Source organism: Aspergillus tubingensis (assembly GCF_013340325.1).
Source record: "Aspergillus tubingensis WU-2223L DNA, scaffold_15, whole genome shotgun sequence".
Lineage (NCBI taxonomy): Eukaryota > Fungi > Ascomycota > Eurotiomycetes > Eurotiales > Aspergillaceae > Aspergillus > Aspergillus tubingensis.
The window spans coordinates 628,120-645,783 of NW_023336289.1; the positions used below are offsets into that span (position 1 = coordinate 628,120).

General features: G+C 51.1%; 5 protein-coding genes across 5 annotated transcripts; 2 read left to right on the forward strand and 3 right to left on the reverse strand.

Annotated features, from left to right (window-relative positions):
- Window positions 1-124: 124 nt before the first annotated feature.
- AtWU_11037 (putative MFS glucose transporter) lies at window positions 125-1,670 on the reverse strand (the record flags this gene model as incomplete). Its single annotated transcript, XM_035506139.1, has 2 exons — window positions 125-1,501; window positions 1,572-1,670. The coding sequence occupies 2 exons, from the start codon at window positions 1,668-1,670 to the stop codon at window positions 125-127; spliced, it is 1,476 nt and encodes a 491-aa protein (XP_035362032.1).
- An 889-nt stretch (window positions 1,671-2,559) lies between these two features.
- On the forward strand, window positions 2,560-4,561 carry ssn3 (cyclin-dependent serine/threonine protein kinase SSN3; the record flags this gene model as incomplete). The annotated part of the gene is made up of 3 exons (XM_035506140.1): window positions 2,560-2,677; window positions 3,276-3,435; window positions 3,490-4,561. 3 exons carry the CDS (start codon window positions 2,560-2,562, stop codon window positions 4,559-4,561), a joined length of 1,350 nt encoding a protein of 449 aa, XP_035362033.1.
- A 362-nt stretch (window positions 4,562-4,923) lies between these two features.
- AtWU_11039 (putative metaphase-anaphase transition protein (Mlo2)) lies at window positions 4,924-6,751 on the reverse strand (the record flags this gene model as incomplete). Its single annotated transcript, XM_035506141.1, has 4 exons — window positions 4,924-4,931; window positions 5,002-6,427; window positions 6,499-6,553; window positions 6,636-6,751. 4 exons carry the CDS (start codon window positions 6,749-6,751, stop codon window positions 4,924-4,926), a joined length of 1,605 nt encoding a protein of 534 aa, XP_035362034.1.
- Window positions 6,752-7,520: 769 nt separating this feature from the next.
- On the forward strand, window positions 7,521-10,488 carry AtWU_11040 (MCM DNA helicase complex subunit MCM2; the record flags this gene model as incomplete). The annotated part of the gene is made up of 5 exons (XM_035506142.1): window positions 7,521-7,525; window positions 7,624-7,739; window positions 7,792-10,094; window positions 10,161-10,330; window positions 10,386-10,488. The coding sequence occupies 5 exons, from the start codon at window positions 7,521-7,523 to the stop codon at window positions 10,486-10,488; spliced, it is 2,697 nt and encodes an 898-aa protein (XP_035362035.1).
- A 1,620-nt stretch (window positions 10,489-12,108) lies between these two features.
- Window positions 12,109-14,003, reverse strand: AtWU_11041 (Pal1 family protein; the record flags this gene model as incomplete). Its single annotated transcript, XM_035506143.1, has 4 exons — window positions 12,109-12,914; window positions 12,971-13,409; window positions 13,476-13,723; window positions 13,940-14,003. 4 exons carry the CDS (start codon window positions 14,001-14,003, stop codon window positions 12,109-12,111), a joined length of 1,557 nt encoding a protein of 518 aa, XP_035362036.1.
- Between the last annotated feature and the right edge of the window lie 3,661 nt (window positions 14,004-17,664).

Genomic DNA, 17,664 nt, shown 5'->3' on the forward strand with positions numbered 1-17,664 from the left:
CAAACTTACACTCATACCATATGATCAATTGAAGGAGGCTATATATCTCATACTGTAAGCACTCAAAAGGATACGGACCATACAGATATATTACGCAAGATACCCCAACAGCTACAATTTCAACTCAATCCCGTCGCCTCCGATCATCTCTCCCCCAGACCTCATCCGCACTAGCCTTCCCCTTCGTCTCCGGAACACGCCAATAAATAAACCCACCAAGGAGACACGCCATACCCGTGAAGACCCAGTAGATCTTACCACGGCCACCAAGAGCATCATTCAACATGGGGAAGAACTGCGCTACTACGAAAGTAGCGATCCAATTGGCAGCTAGGGCGCAGCTTTGCGTGGCGCCGACGGCTTCGGGGCCGACGAGCTCCGAGGCGAGGATGAATGGGACGGGGCCTAGGCCGACGGCGAAGCAGGAGACGAAGAGGAGGACGGCGATAGCGGAGAGGACTTTCTGGTTGAAGTAGATGGCTAGGGCTAGGAGCATGGAATTGAATCCCATGCCGGTGATGCTGAGGAGGAGGCAGGAGCGACGGCCGATTTTGTCCGGGAGAGGGGAGCAGGCGAGGGTGATGATGAGGTTGATGGCGGAGATCATTACGGTGAGGAGGGCGGCGGTGGTGGGGAGGATGGTTTGTAAGAGGGAGACGCTGTACATGATGATGCTGTTGATGCCGGTGAATTGTTGGGAGACCATGACGCCGACGACGGCGATGATGGCGGGTCGGTAGGTTGGGTTAGTGATGGCGTGGAAGATGGTGACCGGGGGTTGTTTGGGTGGCATGTTGCCGGATGGTGGCGTGAGGAGCGATTGCTCTTCGCCGGAGATGTCATCGGTTGGTCCTGCTGTTGAGGATGGCCATCCTTCGATTTCTTCTTCGATGTCTGCGTCCTTACCGCGCAGCCGTTGCAGGACTTGTCTGGCTAGATTGTTCTTTTGGTGCTCGGCGAGCCAGGTGGGGCTTTCTGGTACTAGGGTGAGACCGAGGAGCTGGAGGGCTCCGATGAAGCCGGCAATGGCGAGGATGAATCGCCATTTGCTGCCCTCGCTTAGGAAGTATCCGAGGGACTGGGTCAATAGGATGCCGACGTTGGTCATGACCTGCGTGAAGGCACCAAAGAAACCTCTGGCGCTGGGTGGAGCGATTTCGGAAATGTAGATGGGACCGACGACAATAGCAGCTCCTGCTCCAATGCCGGACAGCAGCCGGCCTAGACTTAGAAGGGGAATGTTGGATGCGCATGTTTCAGCCACGGGGCCCAGAATGAAGAATAGCGTGGTTGCTCGCAGAGCAAAGAGGCGACCATGTTTGGTGGCAACTGGCCCTGCCAGCAGGGCACCCAAGAGTCCACCAAGGGTGTAGATTGACGACACCAGGCCAAATTGCGAAGCGTTCATGGGGATACATTGTGGTAGAGAGAGTGCCTCGGTGGAAGAATGGATGCTCTTCCGCTCGCAGGTGATCACCGCCTGAGGGGCATTAAGTTCGGCCTGTCGGATAGTAAGCGTCAGTATGAGCCGGAAGGTTTGGTGGTTGTAGTTGTGAAAAGGTAAAACTCACCAGGTGATAACCGAATTGGAGTGGTCCTAATGTTGTGATAAACACGAGGTAGATCAAGTATGGCGTGACCCGAGATCGGATCGGCTCTGGGGAGACCATGATTGTGGTTTGAGACGTTGTTGAGTACGGGGGGTCTCAATAATCCACAGAGCTCTCGGTCAGTAAATGGGGGACAGATCTGCTGTTACCCGGTCATTGCACCTGGATGAATGGAAGGGAATGGCAGTCAGTCGGAGAGCAAGCGTGTTGATGACGTTGCGGATGGGCGTCTATAATCGGGACAAGGAAACTCCGCGTTATCGGGGGGGAATCCAGGGGGAGGAGTCTTATCAACAGGAGGGAGTGCAGTGGATGGCTTGCAGATGGTGTTATTTAAGGACAAATAAAGTACGAAGGACAGCAGTCAATCATTGAGATAGGTCAATTGTAGAAACTCAAGCCAGACAGGGTTCAAACATCCTACAAAGTACAATCATTATTATATATTGTGTAATTGTTGATAGATGGATCGATTGATTAATTGATGGCTTGGGTGAGGAGGGGAGGGCTCAGAGTGATGAGTCAGCCACTTTCCCTCCGATGCAGCCTCACTCTTTCATTCATTCACTCACTCACACACTCTCTTTTTGGCGCCGGTTTTTGGCTTTTGGCTTTGCGGTGTTTCCCTCTTATTTGCCTTTTTGGCTTTAAGTTCTTCTTGTTTTTTCCCACTCCTCTCGGCGCGTGTTGGTCCGTCTCAACTCACTGACCATCTTTCATCCTGCAGGCTTGCTGTTGGACCTTTTGTTGCTTTCCCCATAGTGGTGGAGATCAGTGTCTCCGCGTATGGTTCCCGGACTCCATCGCAGCGTTGCAGTTTCCACGGATAGCCTAAAAGTACCCTCTTCTGACCTGACCACTTTCCCCTAACGAACTAATCATCATCTCTCCCTCCTCCCTCCTCGCTCTCTGATTCTGACTCCCATTTCCGGTCGCCTCCACCTCGTCCATGAGTCTGACAAACCCGCCTTCCTCGTCCGGCCCGTTAAGTACGACTTCCAGGCCCGCTGCGGCCACCGTCAGCCAAAGTCTGTCGCTGAAGAAGAGCCTGCAGGCTGCTGTTGATGGTAATACCGGTTACTGTTACTCTGCCTCTGCTTAGCTTGACTTGACGCTTTTCCTGTCTTTCCCCTTCCGAGCACCCTCTTTTCGCCCGTGTTGCCACTTTTTATTTTTCTTATTACTATTATTGATCGCTGTCTGAACCCGCTCCGTCACCATGTACTTTGGTTGAACCTTGCGCTGCTGTCAGATCTACTACTACTACTATTCTATCTTTCCTTATATAATCGTTAAATGCCCTTGAACAGTCCCTGTCTCCACGCCTGTTAACGGCTGTTCTGTCTGTTCTTTTTCCATGATGTTTGGAAGGAGCTTCCCGTTCTATAATTCTCTCGGCGGGTTTTATCCACGTGGTAATGGCTTTCCCTCTCCAGACTAACCCGCCGTCTTTCGGCCGGTTATAGAGGCTGCAACAATCTCGCCTCATCCTTCTCATCCTCCTTTCCCCCATTAGCTCTCCCCTTTTCACCCCTATTCCTTTTGGTCTTTCGGACTTTTTTTTCACTCCCCCTTGATCCTTGCTCGTGGAATTTAATTGGCTGTTGAATTCTTACGTTGATTGTGGACAATTGCATAGTCTCCCTGCTGACACCCTATATCAAGAGAGTCTAGATGCGAGAAAGCCTCCCGGCTCTGGTTACACCAGCAAAGTACGTGTGCGCGATAGATACCACATTGTGGGATTTATCAGTAGTGGTACTTATGGCCGTGTCTACAAGGCCATTGGCAAAAATGGCCAGAAGGGAGAGTTTGCGATCAAAAAGTTGGCATCCCACTCCTGGCATATTGGCTTCATCACATTACTTACCCGCTATAGGTTCAAGCCGGATAAAGAAGGCGAAATTATTCAGTATACCGGTCTTTCCCAATCAGCCATCCGAGAAATGGCCTTGTGCTCAGAATTGGACCATCCCAATGTAGTGCAGTTGGCAGAAATCATCCTGGAGGACAAGTGTATCTTCATGGTCTTTGAGTACACAGAGCATGATCTGCTCCAGATTATTCATCATCACACCCAACCGCAAAGGCATGCCATCCCGGCCTTGATGGTTAGATCGATCCTGTTCCAGTTGCTCAATGGCTTACTGTATCTTCACACCAACTGGGTACTGCATCGGGATCTGAAACCAGCAAACATCTTGGTGACTTCAAGTGGTGCTATCCGCATCGGAGACTTGGGACTTGCACGTCTTTTTTACAAGCCTCTTAACTCTCTCTTCTCTGGAGACAAAGTTGTCGTCACCATCTGGTACCGTGCCCCTGAGCTCTTGATGGGGAGTCGACACTACACCCCAGCTGTTGACTTGTGGGCCGTCGGGTGCATTTTTGCGGAGCTGCTATCGCTCCGCCCTATCTTCAAAGGCGAGGAAGCCAAGATGGACAGCAAAAAGACGGTGCCATTCCAGCGCAATCAGATGATGAAGATCATCGAGATTATGGGGCTCCCGACCAAGGAGATCTGGCCTGGCATTGTGTCCATGCCAGAATATTCGCAGCTGCAGTCCTTGGCAATGTCGCGTGCCCCGGGGCATTTCAACCGATCCTCCAACCTAGAAGGCTGGTATCAGAGCTGCCTGAAGAACAACGGGTACTCCGCCAACTCGAGTGCTGGCACACCCGGGGCAGATGGTTTCGATCTGCTGTCACGCCTACTGGAATACGACCCGACCAAGAGGATCACCGCGCAGGAAGCCCTCGAGCATCCCTACTTCAAGAACGGGGGTCCTATCTCCGCCAATTGTTTTGAAGGATTTGAGGGCAAATATCCTCATCGTCGAGTGACACAGGATGACAACGATATCCGTTCTGGTAGCCTACCTGGCACGAAGCGCAGCGGACTGCCTGATGATAGTCTGTTGGGAAGGGCAACCAAGCGCTTGAAAGAGTGATGATTTTTTGTAAATGTATGCAGATTGTTTGGTTTTATAAGGCGTTTAGGGTGGGGTGGCATTCGTGCGGATTTTTAGATATGCATTTGGAACTGGCGTTTTTTCTATCTTGCAAATATACTTATCTTCGTGCACAAAGCTAGAGATTAGGGAAATTCCGAACTAGCAAGCATGTATACAATGAAATGAGCCAACTTCACATTTGTGACACGGTATCATATGTTCAATCTTGACATCTCCAGAATATGTCGATAATCTTAAAACTAAATGCAAATGACGCCCTTCCCAACCCATAGATAATAGTACCCTAATCCAATCCCAGTATACTAACAACAACTAATCCCATACAAACCATAACAAAATCAATATCCTATTAAGTAACCATCAAGTTTAGCAAATCCACAACCAATCTCAAGGGGGTGAAAAAAACATATACATACCACTCTGTTCCCTCCGACCACCCCCCTCCCCACCATCCCCATCATCACCACCCCCACCCCCAGCAGCAGAAGACGCGGCATCCCGAATAGACTGCTCATCACCCCTCAACTTCTCAAAATAGGACTTAATATCCTCGGCACTAACCGCCTTACCCGTCTCCGCAAACGGCTTCAAAAACTCCTTCACCTTATCGCGCAGATGGTTGTACACCATTGCGCCCTCGATAGCACGCACTCGGTCGATATTGCTCAGTGCTGCTTCACCCCGGTCCAGAAGACTGCCTGTGCCGGTGCTGCCTCCCCCGTTGGCACCCTCGCCGTCGCCGTCGTCGGACATGGGCGGCTCGTAGGTCTCTTCTTCTTCGCGTAGTTGAGGGTGCGATGCTAGGTGTGGGTAGCAGTCGCGGCAGCGGCAGAAGTGGTCGCGGAAGTCGTCTTTTAGGAAGAGGGAGAAGGTGTGGCTTGGGGGGTTTGTGGGTAGGTGGGTGTGTTTGGGTGGGGAGGGGTTGGTGGTGGTTTTGTCGGTGTCTTGGGATGTGTCGGGTTTGAGTTCGGTGGTGGTGGTAGTGGTCGTGTCGTTGTTTCCGGGCTTGGGCTCTTCTGTAGACTCCTCTTTTGGTCGCTTTGGAGCAGGATCGCTTTCCTCGTCGGCGCTGTCGTCCGCTTTGTGTTTCTTGGGGTTGCTGGGTTGCTCTGGTTCTGTGGTCTGGGGCGTTTGTTCTATGGTGGTAGGTTTGGTTTCCTCTTCTGAGGGTTTGGCGAGTCCGCCTTCTTTGTATACTGGGGGTAGGAAGCCCGGTGTTCCCGCGTAGCGCTTTACCCAGGGATTCGAGTCGACGCACTTGTAGCAGAGGAAGATCGCAAAGTCTTCTTCCGCAGGGAATCCGGGCGGAAGAGGGGTCTCTTCTTCCTCGTCATCGTCGGCTGTCTCTCCATCGGTAGCTCCATCTTTCTTCGCACCCTTGTACCAGTCGCGCGGCAGGCCGATCAGGCATTCTGGGTGCCACCAGTCTTCGCCGCAACCACCGGTCTCTACTGTGCCCAGACCCAAACACTGGAACATCGTACCGCGTTCCTTATGCGGGTCATAGTCCTCGCCGCATCCGCAAAACTTGTTCTGGAAGTTGTGGTTGTATTTGTTGCCTTGGTGAGGTTGCTCTGAATGCACGCCTTTCGCGCCGGTCTTGGGGTCGTTCCGAAGGGTGCATGGGGAGGTGGCGGGCATGCGGGTTGTTCCACAGTCGCAGACAAAGTTCCGCTTGTTGAAGAGCTCGACGAGATCGTGTTCGCCATGGCAGGAGATGGAGCATGAGTAGCACACGGCGGCGGGGGTATATGACTCTTCGGAGGTGGAGGGGTTGCAGGTCAGGCAGGCGAAGAGAGATTGGCGAAGGGGTCCTAAATCTTGTGTACAAGTGTCGAATGACTTGTATAGATGTTAGTATGTTTGACACTTCTTCACTTTTCTCTCATCGATACGTAAAAGGTAGGGCTTACATATGGAAGGACTTCACGCGCATCGGCTTCAAGTCGAATCTGTGATTCAATGAATCTATAGAGGCATTAGTTGTCTGCGCAACAAATTTTGCGATGTATCCCCAGTGCATGCGCGTTGCAGGTCGATGGATACTCACTCCTTCGCGGTCTGCGAGTTTTGAGAGCTGAAGCTCTCGCGGCGCCCTGCGGTAGTCTGTCCGTTCAGTGCCTGTCCGGCATTGAGGGGTGGGTCGCCCGACTCGGTGTTGGCCATTTCTATCGGTGGTCCGTCACGCGATACAGAAATAATCTCAATGAAAGTTCCTAGTCAAAGAGATTGATCGGGTTCTGAAGAGTGAAGGATAGGTGATGGTTGCGCATACGGAGGAGGCTGAGCGGCGGCGATGGTAACGCGCCGGCGCGCAACCGTAAAGTGTTTGCCGTGTTTGCACCTATGTGGTTGGTAATCTGCTGTAGTTTCACCAGGTTGAGACTTCTAATGGATGGTTTGAAGGGTCTCTTTCAAAAGTATAATAAACTAATTGATGGTATTCTGTATCTAATCTTAATTGCAGGCTTTGGTGTTGATTGACGATGCTTTTAGTAGCTAAGTATAAGCGCAGTTGGATTCCTTCTCGCTCCTGCAGAACCACCCCACTGTAGTCTGTACATACCTCGGTGACAATTTAACTAGACCATGAGGAGTAATTCCGATATGAACTATTCTGCATGACGTACCAAGAGCTCCATTTTCCCACTGCCCAGAAGTCGAGTGTATCCACGAAGCATCTTTTATTCCACTTTTCGTTGGGCTCAGAGCGGGTCGCATTTCCGAATCGGGGTTTAATTGAAAACGGACGCGTCGCTGGCGCGTCTCGGAGACGCGTTCGGCGCCAAGTCCAGGATCTTCTCAGCTTGTGGCCCTTCGAACTCCTGCGTTGCCCAACGGAAAAGAAAAAACGACCCTCCGCACGGCTGTCTCTTCACCTTCCCTCAGTCTGCCCCTTCCACCTCCCCGCCTGTCAGACTGAACACCACACACAATGAGGTATGTAATGTCCTCGCCCATTGATTGTCAATGTTGCTTGGAACCACCTTGTTTGGTTGCCCCTCAAAACATTCGGAATACTAACAATGTCTTCCCAGTTCACCACTCCGTCCCAGCAATTCTGCTGCAAACCGCGGCCTAGGGAACCTGGGTCGTCGTAAGAGATCCAGAGAGCCCGATGATGAGACCTCATCGGTTGTTCCCCCCTCGAGTCGTAAGTCATGCTATGGTGGATGGCTGGTTCCTGATACTGACGCTGGCAATAGCCCCCCCTTCTTCCCCTCCCATGCTTCCTTTCGACGACGATGACAACGAGCGCGATGAGGAAGCAGAGCTCCTGGGTGACATTGATGATATCGACGAGATGGCTGAAGACGAGGACGGAATCGATCTGTTTGGAGACAACTTCGAGAAAGATTACCGAAGCACAGCAGACGACCAGTACAGAGGAGAATACATCGACGATGACGGCGACCATGAAGAACTTGATGTCGCTACTCGTCGTCAACTCGAAGCTCGCATGAACAAGAGAGATCGAGAACTCGAACGTCGCCGTCGCATGCCTGCGGCTTTCCTGCAGGACGACGAAGATGGTGACATAGATCTCACTCGTCAACCCCGTCGCCGGAGACACCACTACGATGAAGATCGGGACGACGTCGAGATGGGCGACGATGCCATGGAAGAGCTCTCCCTGGAGGAGTTGACTGATGTCAAGGCTTCTAACCTTACGGACTGGGTCCTGCAGCCCCAAGTCCTTCGCTCCATCTACAGAGAATTCAAGTCCTTCTTGACAGAGTATACCGACCCTGCCGGTGCTTCGGTCTACGGAAACAAGATCAAGACCCTTGGTGAGGTCAACTCGGCATCCCTTGAAGTTTCCTACGCCCATCTACTAGAAACCAAAGCGGCTCTTGCATACTTCCTTGCCAACGAGCCCACTGAGGTGCTGAAGGTCTTCGACCAAGTCGCGCTTGATGTCACTCTCTTCCACTACCCCCAATATCACGATATCCATAACGAAATTCATGTCCGCATTACCGATCTCCCTGTCTCCTATACCCTCCGTCAACTGCGCCAGTCCCATCTCAACTGCCTTATCCGCGTCAGCGGTGTCGTTACTCGCCGTACCGGTGTCTTCCCGCAACTGAAATATGTCATGTTCGTTTGTGGAAAGTGTAACATCACTCTTGGTCCCTTCCAACAGGAAGCCAGTGCGGAAGTCAAGATCTCGTACTGCCAGAACTGCCAGTCCAAGGGACCCTTCTCTGTGCACTCCGAGAAGACCGTTTACCGCAACTACCAGAAAATGACCCTCCAAGAATCTCCGGGCTCCGTCCCCGCTGGTCGTCTCCCCCGCCAGCGCGAGGTCGTCCTCCTCGCAGATCTCATCGATTCGGCTAAGCCAGGTGATGAAATCGAGGTGACGGGTATCTACCGGAACAGCTACGATGCGCAGCTCAACAACAAGAATGGCTTCCCTGTGTTCGCCACGATCATTGAGGCCAATCACGTTGTCAAGTCCCACGACCAGCTGGCTGGTTTCCACTTGACCGAAGAAGATGAGCGGGAGATCCGTGCCCTATCCAGGGACCCTGAGATTGTCGACAAGATCGTTCGCTCCGTTGCCCCTAGTATCTACGGTCACCTGGACGTTAAGACCGCAATCGCCCTCTCCCTCTTCGGTGGTGTCAGCAAGGAAGCCCAAGGCAAGATGTCCATTCGTGGAGATATTAACGTCCTCCTTCTGGGTGACCCCGGTACCGCAAAGTCCCAGTTCCTCAAGTACACCGAAAAGACTGCCCACAGAGCCGTTTTCGCTACCGGTCAGGGTGCCAGTGCTGTCGGTTTGACAGCCAGCGTCCGTCGCGATCCCCTCACCAGCGAATGGACCCTCGAAGGAGGAGCGCTTGTCCTTGCAGACCGCGGTACCTGCTTGATCGATGAGTTCGACAAGATGAACGACCAGGACCGTACCTCCATCCACGAAGCCATGGAACAACAGACCATCTCCATCTCCAAGGCCGGTATCGTGACCACCCTGCAGGCCCGCTGTGCCGTCGTTGCTGCGGCCAACCCCATTGGCGGCCGCTACAACAGCAGCGCACCCTTCTCCGAGAACGTCCAACTCACCGAACCCATTCTTTCGCGTTTCGACATTCTCTGCGTCGTCCGCGATCTTGTCGACCCAAGCGAGGATGAACGTCTCGCCAACTTTGTCATCGAATCCCACCACCGCGCCAACCCCGCCCGTCCTCTCCGCGACCAAGACGGCAACCTGATCAACGCAGATGGACACCCCATCGACGAAGACGGCTACCGCATCGACAAGAAGACCAAGCAACGTCTGCCCCTGACGGACGAGGAACTCGCTACTCGGGATGCCGAGAAGCAACGACGCGAGGATGAGAAGGACGGCGAAATCCCTCAAGAACTCCTCCGCAAATACATCCTCTACGCCCGTGAACGCTGCCACCCCAAGCTCTACCAGATCGACCAAGACAAGATCGCCCGTCTATTCGCCGACATGAGACGCGAATCTCTGGCCACCGGCGCTTACCCCATCACCGTATGCCTCCCTTCCTATCACTTTGAACCAATACCAGGAGACAAGTCTAACTAACAATCCATCCAGGTCCGTCACCTCGAAGCCATCATGCGTATCGCCGAATCCTTCTGCAAGATGCGTCTCTCGGAATACTGTTCAGCACAGGACATCGACCGTGCCATCGCCGTCACCGTTGATTCCTTCATCGGTAGCCAGAAAATCAGCTGCAAGAAAGCTCTGTCCAGGGCGTTTGCCAAGTATGTCCCCATTATTCATCAATGAAAGAATGCATACTAACAATCCATCTAATAGATACACACTCTCTCGCCCCAAGCCTCAATCCAAGCGGAGAGCAGGCATCCCCGCCCCTGATCCGTTCAAGCCGCGCATGCAGTCTTCGACTAGGGCGCGGTAAGAACCAAAATCTTACCAGCGTCTTGTTTATTCTTCGTACTGGGTTTCTGGTTTCGGTCATTAGGGGTTTTGCGTGGGGTTTCGCTTTAACTGGCAGCATTATGAATATGGGTTGATTGTGATCGTGATCATACGTATTATCACATATCACGTTTATAGGAGTTGAAGGGTTCATTGGGGGGGTTTTATATCTTTACTCTATTTTCCATCATGATGTTAATCTATGTGATCATGTGTGTCTGTGTGGGAATGAATGAGTCTCAATAATTTCCCTTTGGTTGTTGTTGTTGTTGTTGTTGGATTTGGGATTGTTTATTTAACTTGCTGCTACAGTGCTAGCTAGCTAGCTCGGATATACCTAACTAACTGAATAAGTATTATTTATGGACTAAAGATCTTTTTTCTTTTTGGTATCATGCTACTTTACTAAAGAATGTGTATTTTCAGACTGCTAATGCAGTGTGATGTGATATTATCAGTACTACTTGCTACTACCGTGTTAAGTTCTCAGCCGACTCAGCGACGAATGTAAATCAGTATCATACAGCAGATAGATAGATACTTTTTTTTTTCACAGATCAACATATCTCAGGCCATTGTTATTATACTATTATACTACTTCGTAGGTAAGGTACTGGAATCATACGTTCATGAAATCATTCGTGTATTAGACCTTAGTATATGAGTAGTAGTAGTAGTAGTAGTATTTTCTAAAAAGGTCTTGTAGAATTGTACTCATCATTACTTTACATACTATTACAATAACTTGAAAGTTGATATTTCCATCATTACAACAATTATCAAACCATAAGAGAACTTGCCGGTGATATTATCTAGTAATTTTGGTTCTTACCAAGTCTATTTTTCATCTCAGCTTCCAGAGTCCTCGGGTGGTGACGTTGTAATAATCTGAAAGGTGTCTTTTTGTGTGGCATTACATGATGAGTGCCATTGTCGACCTGGGCGGGATGCCGAGTCGGTTGGGTAATGTGCTAAGTTGTAAATGAGTGGATGAACTCCATTATGGCTACGGTGATATATAGACCCAAGAGGGCCGGCCAGTACAAGCATGGTAAGATATGTATTCAGCTGAAAGACACATTGCCTTCAAACAGCCCTAGTAGCAAACAAGAGAAGCACGAAACAGCAAAGCCCAGCCGGTCCCAACACAGGTCCGAATTCCCATGCATACAAGAGTAAATGCTCACTCAACGCCTTGTCCCTTCGCGTCCCGTACACCGTGTGGTTTACCAGTAAAAGAAACACCAACCCACCCCTGTCACCGCCTCGCCAACCCAATTGCATTGGAGTCGAGTACGCCGCTTTAGAGCGCGCTTAAACAGTCGCTCTTCATGAGCCTTGAGCAACGCGTCGGAAATCCCAAGGTAACGCTGCAGACGATAGAATTATCATATATCGTTTACGCCAGCCTGCGATTCACGATGCTTTATCTCATCATATGCCTCATTTTGCCTATCTTCTATAGGAGATAGACGCTAAAGGGAGTGCAAGAGGGATGCTTCCAGAGCGGTTTCCATCTCTTCACACTTCCCTCGTCATCTGCGCCAAACACAAGCAACGGAGTTTAAGTACGACCGTTGATCCAGATCACTCAAATTACTCAGTCGTTGCTGATGCGCCGCTCAGGCCGGGGCTTTCTCAAACTCTTCATGCGGTTGATGAACCCGCCGCCGCCACCGCTGGGCTTGCCCTCATCGAAGCCGGTGTTGGAACGTTCGTTGGTGAACCTCCGCTCCAAACCGGTATTCTGCTTGGGGCTGCTGGAAGAACGGGCTCGTGTACCTGTGGTGCCACGTGATTCCTCGGACATGTTGATTTGGGCCCCCTTCTTGTCCCAAGCATCGTCATAATCCTGGAAGAAGGGGTTCTTCTCATTGGCGCGAATGGTTCCTATGTGACTAGAACCAGTCGGCACACCTGGGGTGTAGGAGGACTCGGGAGAGACCACTCGGGGATTTGAGGGCTTGTTCATGCCCCGGAGTCTTTGGGCCAAACTCTTCTTGCGCTGCAAGCCTCCTCCGCTGGGACCAGCTCCACCGTTCTCGTTCCCGCTTCCACGGCGCTGAATGTCTGCCCGGCTAGCGGGGGCACCATCCAGAAATGTGCTAGTTCCCAGACCCATGCTCTCCGCTCCATGAACAGGTTCGATGCGAGTGGTGGGATCAAAGTTCGCAGTGTCGCTCTTGTTGTTACGAGGGTCAACGGCGGCGCTGGTAGAATAGTCATTGTAGCCTTCGTCCATGGTTCCGTGGAACAGGTTCAGATCAATGTTGGCATTGTTTGGCCCTGCACCTCCAAGGGCCATATTGGCAGAGTCCTTGGGGAATGCCTGCATGGGTGCAGTGCGCAAGCCCTTGCGGTTACGGTTAGGATTGCAGGCATCGAACGGCCCATCGTGATGGAACACTACACAACCACTGTTAGCAAGCACCTCCGCCAGGTCGCAATGGGCTCCAACTCACTTCCAGTGCCATAGATACTGGTCACGTCCAGTTTATCGATAATGTCCATGTGGTAGTTGGACTTTTTGGATGAACGAGGCTTTCCATCCTTCGACTCCTTGCCGTCCTTTCCATCTCTATGGCGAGCCTCCCGCTCCCGGCGTCGTCGCTCACGACGGCGTCTCTCGTCCTCGGTATCCACAAGCTTGGGGGTTCGTTCCATGATCGACGACTCTGAGTTGCGACGAGGCCTCCGCTCTCTGTAGCCCGATCTTCCGCCACTGCTCGTCTTCGGGGGGTCGGCAAAGATGTCCAAGGGATCTTTGTCGCGACGTTCTGGGCGTTCCCTGGGCGGAAGTCCACGGTTCGTCGGGTATCCGTTGGGCGCGGGCTTGTCCGGGCGCGGCGGAGCTTGTCTGTAACCAGTGTTCTGGGGAGCAGGGTTTACGGAAAGGTTCTCCTATATCACGTAGTTCTAGGTCAGTTCGGCTGAGCGACGTTGGTCAGGGCTGCGAAGTGAGCATACAAAGAGTTCACGTGTGTTCGACGTCATGTCCTGTCTCTCGACCGGGGAGACCATGGTTGACCCTATCACGGGGGCGGACTGCGGCGACAGAGTGTCGTCGTCAAAGGGATTCGTAGAGACTCGGCGTTCAGATTGACCACTGGCGGATGCGAAAGAGCTGGCGGAAGGCGACAGAGCACGATTCCGGAAGGGATTGTTGGAGCCCAGATTGACAGGGGCTGGGCCGAAAGCTTGTTGGACAGGAGAGCCTGTAGTCGAGCGGACGATAGATCAAGGTTAGTTTTTTCTGTTCCCTTTTCGCATGGGGAAGCACGGTCTGAAATAGAAAAGAAGGCGGCACAGGACAGATAACACTCTGACCAAGGAGCAGCCCCGCCAGAGGTGAAACGGCTGGGAGATAACAAAGAATCCTGGAAGGAGTACAGGCCCAGGGGGACAAAACAGGAATCAGCAAGATGACGCACCTGAGGGGCCCAGCGTCACGCCAGGTGGGTAGGCGTAGGTGGCAGGCTGTTGAGAGGCATACATGTTGCGAGTCCACGCAATGCGATGTCGAGATGGGAGTAGGTCAGAGGAGATGATTGGGGAATGAAGAAAGACAGCATAAAAAGACAGGAGTAAGTGGATGATCAGGAGGCCGAGACTGTGAATGCAGACGCCAGACTAGAGAGAGCTTAGGCGTATGCTGAAACGACGATGCCACGGGTGTCGGTCAGGGGCAAGGAGAAATAATTGGAGGGAGAGGGAGGGGACCGTTTAGTTTAGTTGGTACGGAGCGGCAAGTTGGACCGGTCTTTCAATTTAAGATTGCTTAATTCCACTTGAGGGGGGAAAAGAGAAAGAGGAAGAAGAAGGAAAGGCTTGAAATTTTCTCCGGGTGAGATTAGAATGTTTGTTTGAACGAGGGAGGGATGGGTGTGTGGGGGGGGGAAGATAATTTGTAAAGAGAGGAAAAGAGGGGAGTGAATTAACAAGGAGAGAAGAAGAGCGAGAGAGTAAATTAGTGTGAGGGAGGGAGAGGGAGAGAGGGAGAGAGAGAGACGGGGGAGAAGATGGAGCGGAGGGAAAGAGGGAGACAGAGAAAGCCGAGGGTGGGTTTAGTTACCGTACGGGCGGAGTAACTTAGTAGTTAGTAGTAGTAAGTAGTAAGTAACTTTAGCATCAAGTCATCAGTCCAGTTAAGTTTGGAGCAACGCACGGGAAAAAAAAGGATAAAAAAGAGAGGAGGAGGAGAGGAGCGAAGGAATGACGGGTGCCAATGAGGATCCAGAACCCCTTGGGGAAAATGATGGACGGAACCACTCGAGCTGCTGGAAAGAGGCAAAAGAAGGGCCCGGAGAGGCGATCGTCGACGCGGCAAAAGGAGGAAAGGAAGACAGACACAGAGAGAGAGAGAGAGAAAGAGGGAGGGGTATGAGTGAGGGAATGACCCAATGATCCAACCAAAGGAGATATTACTGGAAATGGAGTGGAGGTTTTTATTTTTATTTTAAATTCTTTAATTTTATCTTATTTTACTACTATTCGATGACTAGAATGAAAAAGAAGATACTAGCAGTAATATTATACGGATATTATAAATAAAAGGTATCGACTCCTTCGATGGATGGAGGGGGAGAGATACTACAAAAAAATAAAAAGAAAATATAAAAAGAAGAAAGAGAAAGGGCAAAGTTCATCCTCATCATCTCTGGTTGCCCAGGAATCAGTCAATCAATCATCAATCATCAATCATCAGCCACCACCTTTTTTTCTTTCCCTCCTTCTGCCCACGCAAACTAACTGAGTCAATTTGACAGGCGACCCCAACTTTTTTCTCAGGGGTTGGTCCGTTCCTGTGCCTGAATTGTGGATTGATTTGCTTGGTTGCTGCTAGTACTCCATATTAATCATCTCATCTCATCTCCCAGATCCTCCCTTTATTTTTTTATTTTTTAATTTTAATTTTATTTCCTGCTTCTGCTCCTGCGACTGCTATCGATCTATTACTCCGTATACTACGCAAAACTACGGAGTATCCTCCGATCATATGCAGAATGGCCATGTACCTAGGCACAAATTAGACACAAAAGAAAAGCTGGGGTTCATGCGACTAGTAGGGATGCGGATGCAGGAAAAACACTTTGCAGCTCCATTCAATGGTTTTCCGGTCAGCAATCGGCCAACCAACCGAACAAACTAGTGACGAGCTTCGACTACTGCTGCCTGTACGTCTTGAGAGGAGAGACGGCACTAGACTAGATAGGAGGGAACCAAACGTTCTCATCTCCACAGGTTCCCTCTCGTGCCAGTCTTCACTGACCCCCTCCCCCCCGAGAATAGAAACAAACATTGGCTTCTGCAGGACACGACAGACCCGACAAACAAACACACACCTTCTTCCTTCCACCACGTTCATCTGGACTCACTCATTGTTGTTGCTGTCATCATTCTCTCGCATGGCTTAGACGTTTGAGCCCTGATTTGATTTTGTTTCCTAAAATGGTACTGGAAAGTCTCAACAAACTCGTGCTCTTGCGTCAGCTCCTCCCTCAAGAATGCAAGCCCACCTGCTGCATCATCCATCCATTGTTATCCTTCCGATCGACACCGGCGGGCCTCCCACCATGAGGATGATCCCCCCCCTGGTCTTAGTCTTGGTCATGCTCATCCTCATCCATCTGCCGGTTAACTAGTTACCCAACCAGTTACCCAGTTAACTACCTTCTTGATTCAACTACCTGCTGGGTTAATAATTACCGACTGTCTAACTAACTAATGAACCAACAATCCATCCCACCGGCATCTTACTAATTCCATCCACCTCTTGGTTGTGCTGCGTGACCTGCCTTGGCCACCCATTTGGTTCCTTACTTCCGCTCAACCCACCTAAGTGAGGGTGGCTTGCGTATATAGGTTATAAATCCCGGAATCGCCCACTGTTTCCCCTTTCCCTTGTTTTCCGGTCCGATCGCGTCCGGAATGCTGTCTTGTGTCTTGCCTGTCTGAGGCGGAGCAAGATGATGATGATGATGATGCAGCCATCCAGCCGGTGAGTTTTGCCTCGATCAAAACCGACGGAATACGACAGGTGGATGTCGCCACGGTACCGATGGAGTCGCACTCCTCACTCGTGGCGCGCCTCTCTGTTACTGTGCAGCCTGTTGGCCCGCCCACCAGCAGCACTGCCAGCATACGTAGTACTACCATTCCATTCAATTTTTTTTCGCATCAATTAAATCCACCATAGAAAAGGGCTGGAATATATCCGGACTCCGCCGGCACAGTTGTCCGATCCTCCTAGTTTTCGAACAGATGTCCGACCTGCAGCATTATTCCATATTGCTTTTCTCAGCCCTGGTCCGATCGTCCCGCGGCGTCTGGCTCCGATTTGTATCGGATTGACGGCTGCTGCTGGAACTACCACTACTATTGACTAGTTGATACTATAGTAATATCCAGTACACTATGACATTGTGACTGGATGCGTGTGTGCGTGGCACAGCTGTGACCCATAGTTTCGAAAGGCAGACAAAGTATTTCCAGAGCGTCTAATGGCACAAATCTTGATTCCAATCAATGATGTGGTCTCGACCAGAGTGTGTTGGGCCGGTTCGTAATGTCTTTCAACTCCCTCTGCACCCGGACTTGGTTTGACTGCCTACTGGATCTCATAGTTGTTAGCGGCCTGTCCAATCTAGGCTTATCGTTTGGATCGACAAACAACGTCATCAAGCGGTTCAGTGTCACAAAAGTACGGCAGCATGCATCGATAACCGGGCGAAGGTCTCGCTCTGGCCAAGCCAAAGAATGCTTAAGATGTCATCGGATTCCCGAACAGTCAGAGGTGGGCGAGGAAGGACCACCGTCCCCTCAGAGCTTATCTCCGATGTGTTTCATACCGCAATGTGGCTCGTTTGAAATCTGAGGGATACTGTTCGAAGCCATTGAGGTACTGGTAGATCGAGAGGACCCTCCATCACCCAGGTGAAAGGATAATTTGGCGATCTGATTCCGTATGCCAGTCTCATATAAATCGCCCGATGGCGCTAGTTTATCGTAACGGTCGTTTGACATTGAATGGCTGGGTCGGCGTCATCTAAATTCCGGTTTCAATTGACTAATGCTCCGTACAGCGACCAATTGACTGATTGACTAATTACTTAAGACCTACTTCTGAGTCTAACGCATTCATTCAAAAGTTACTAAT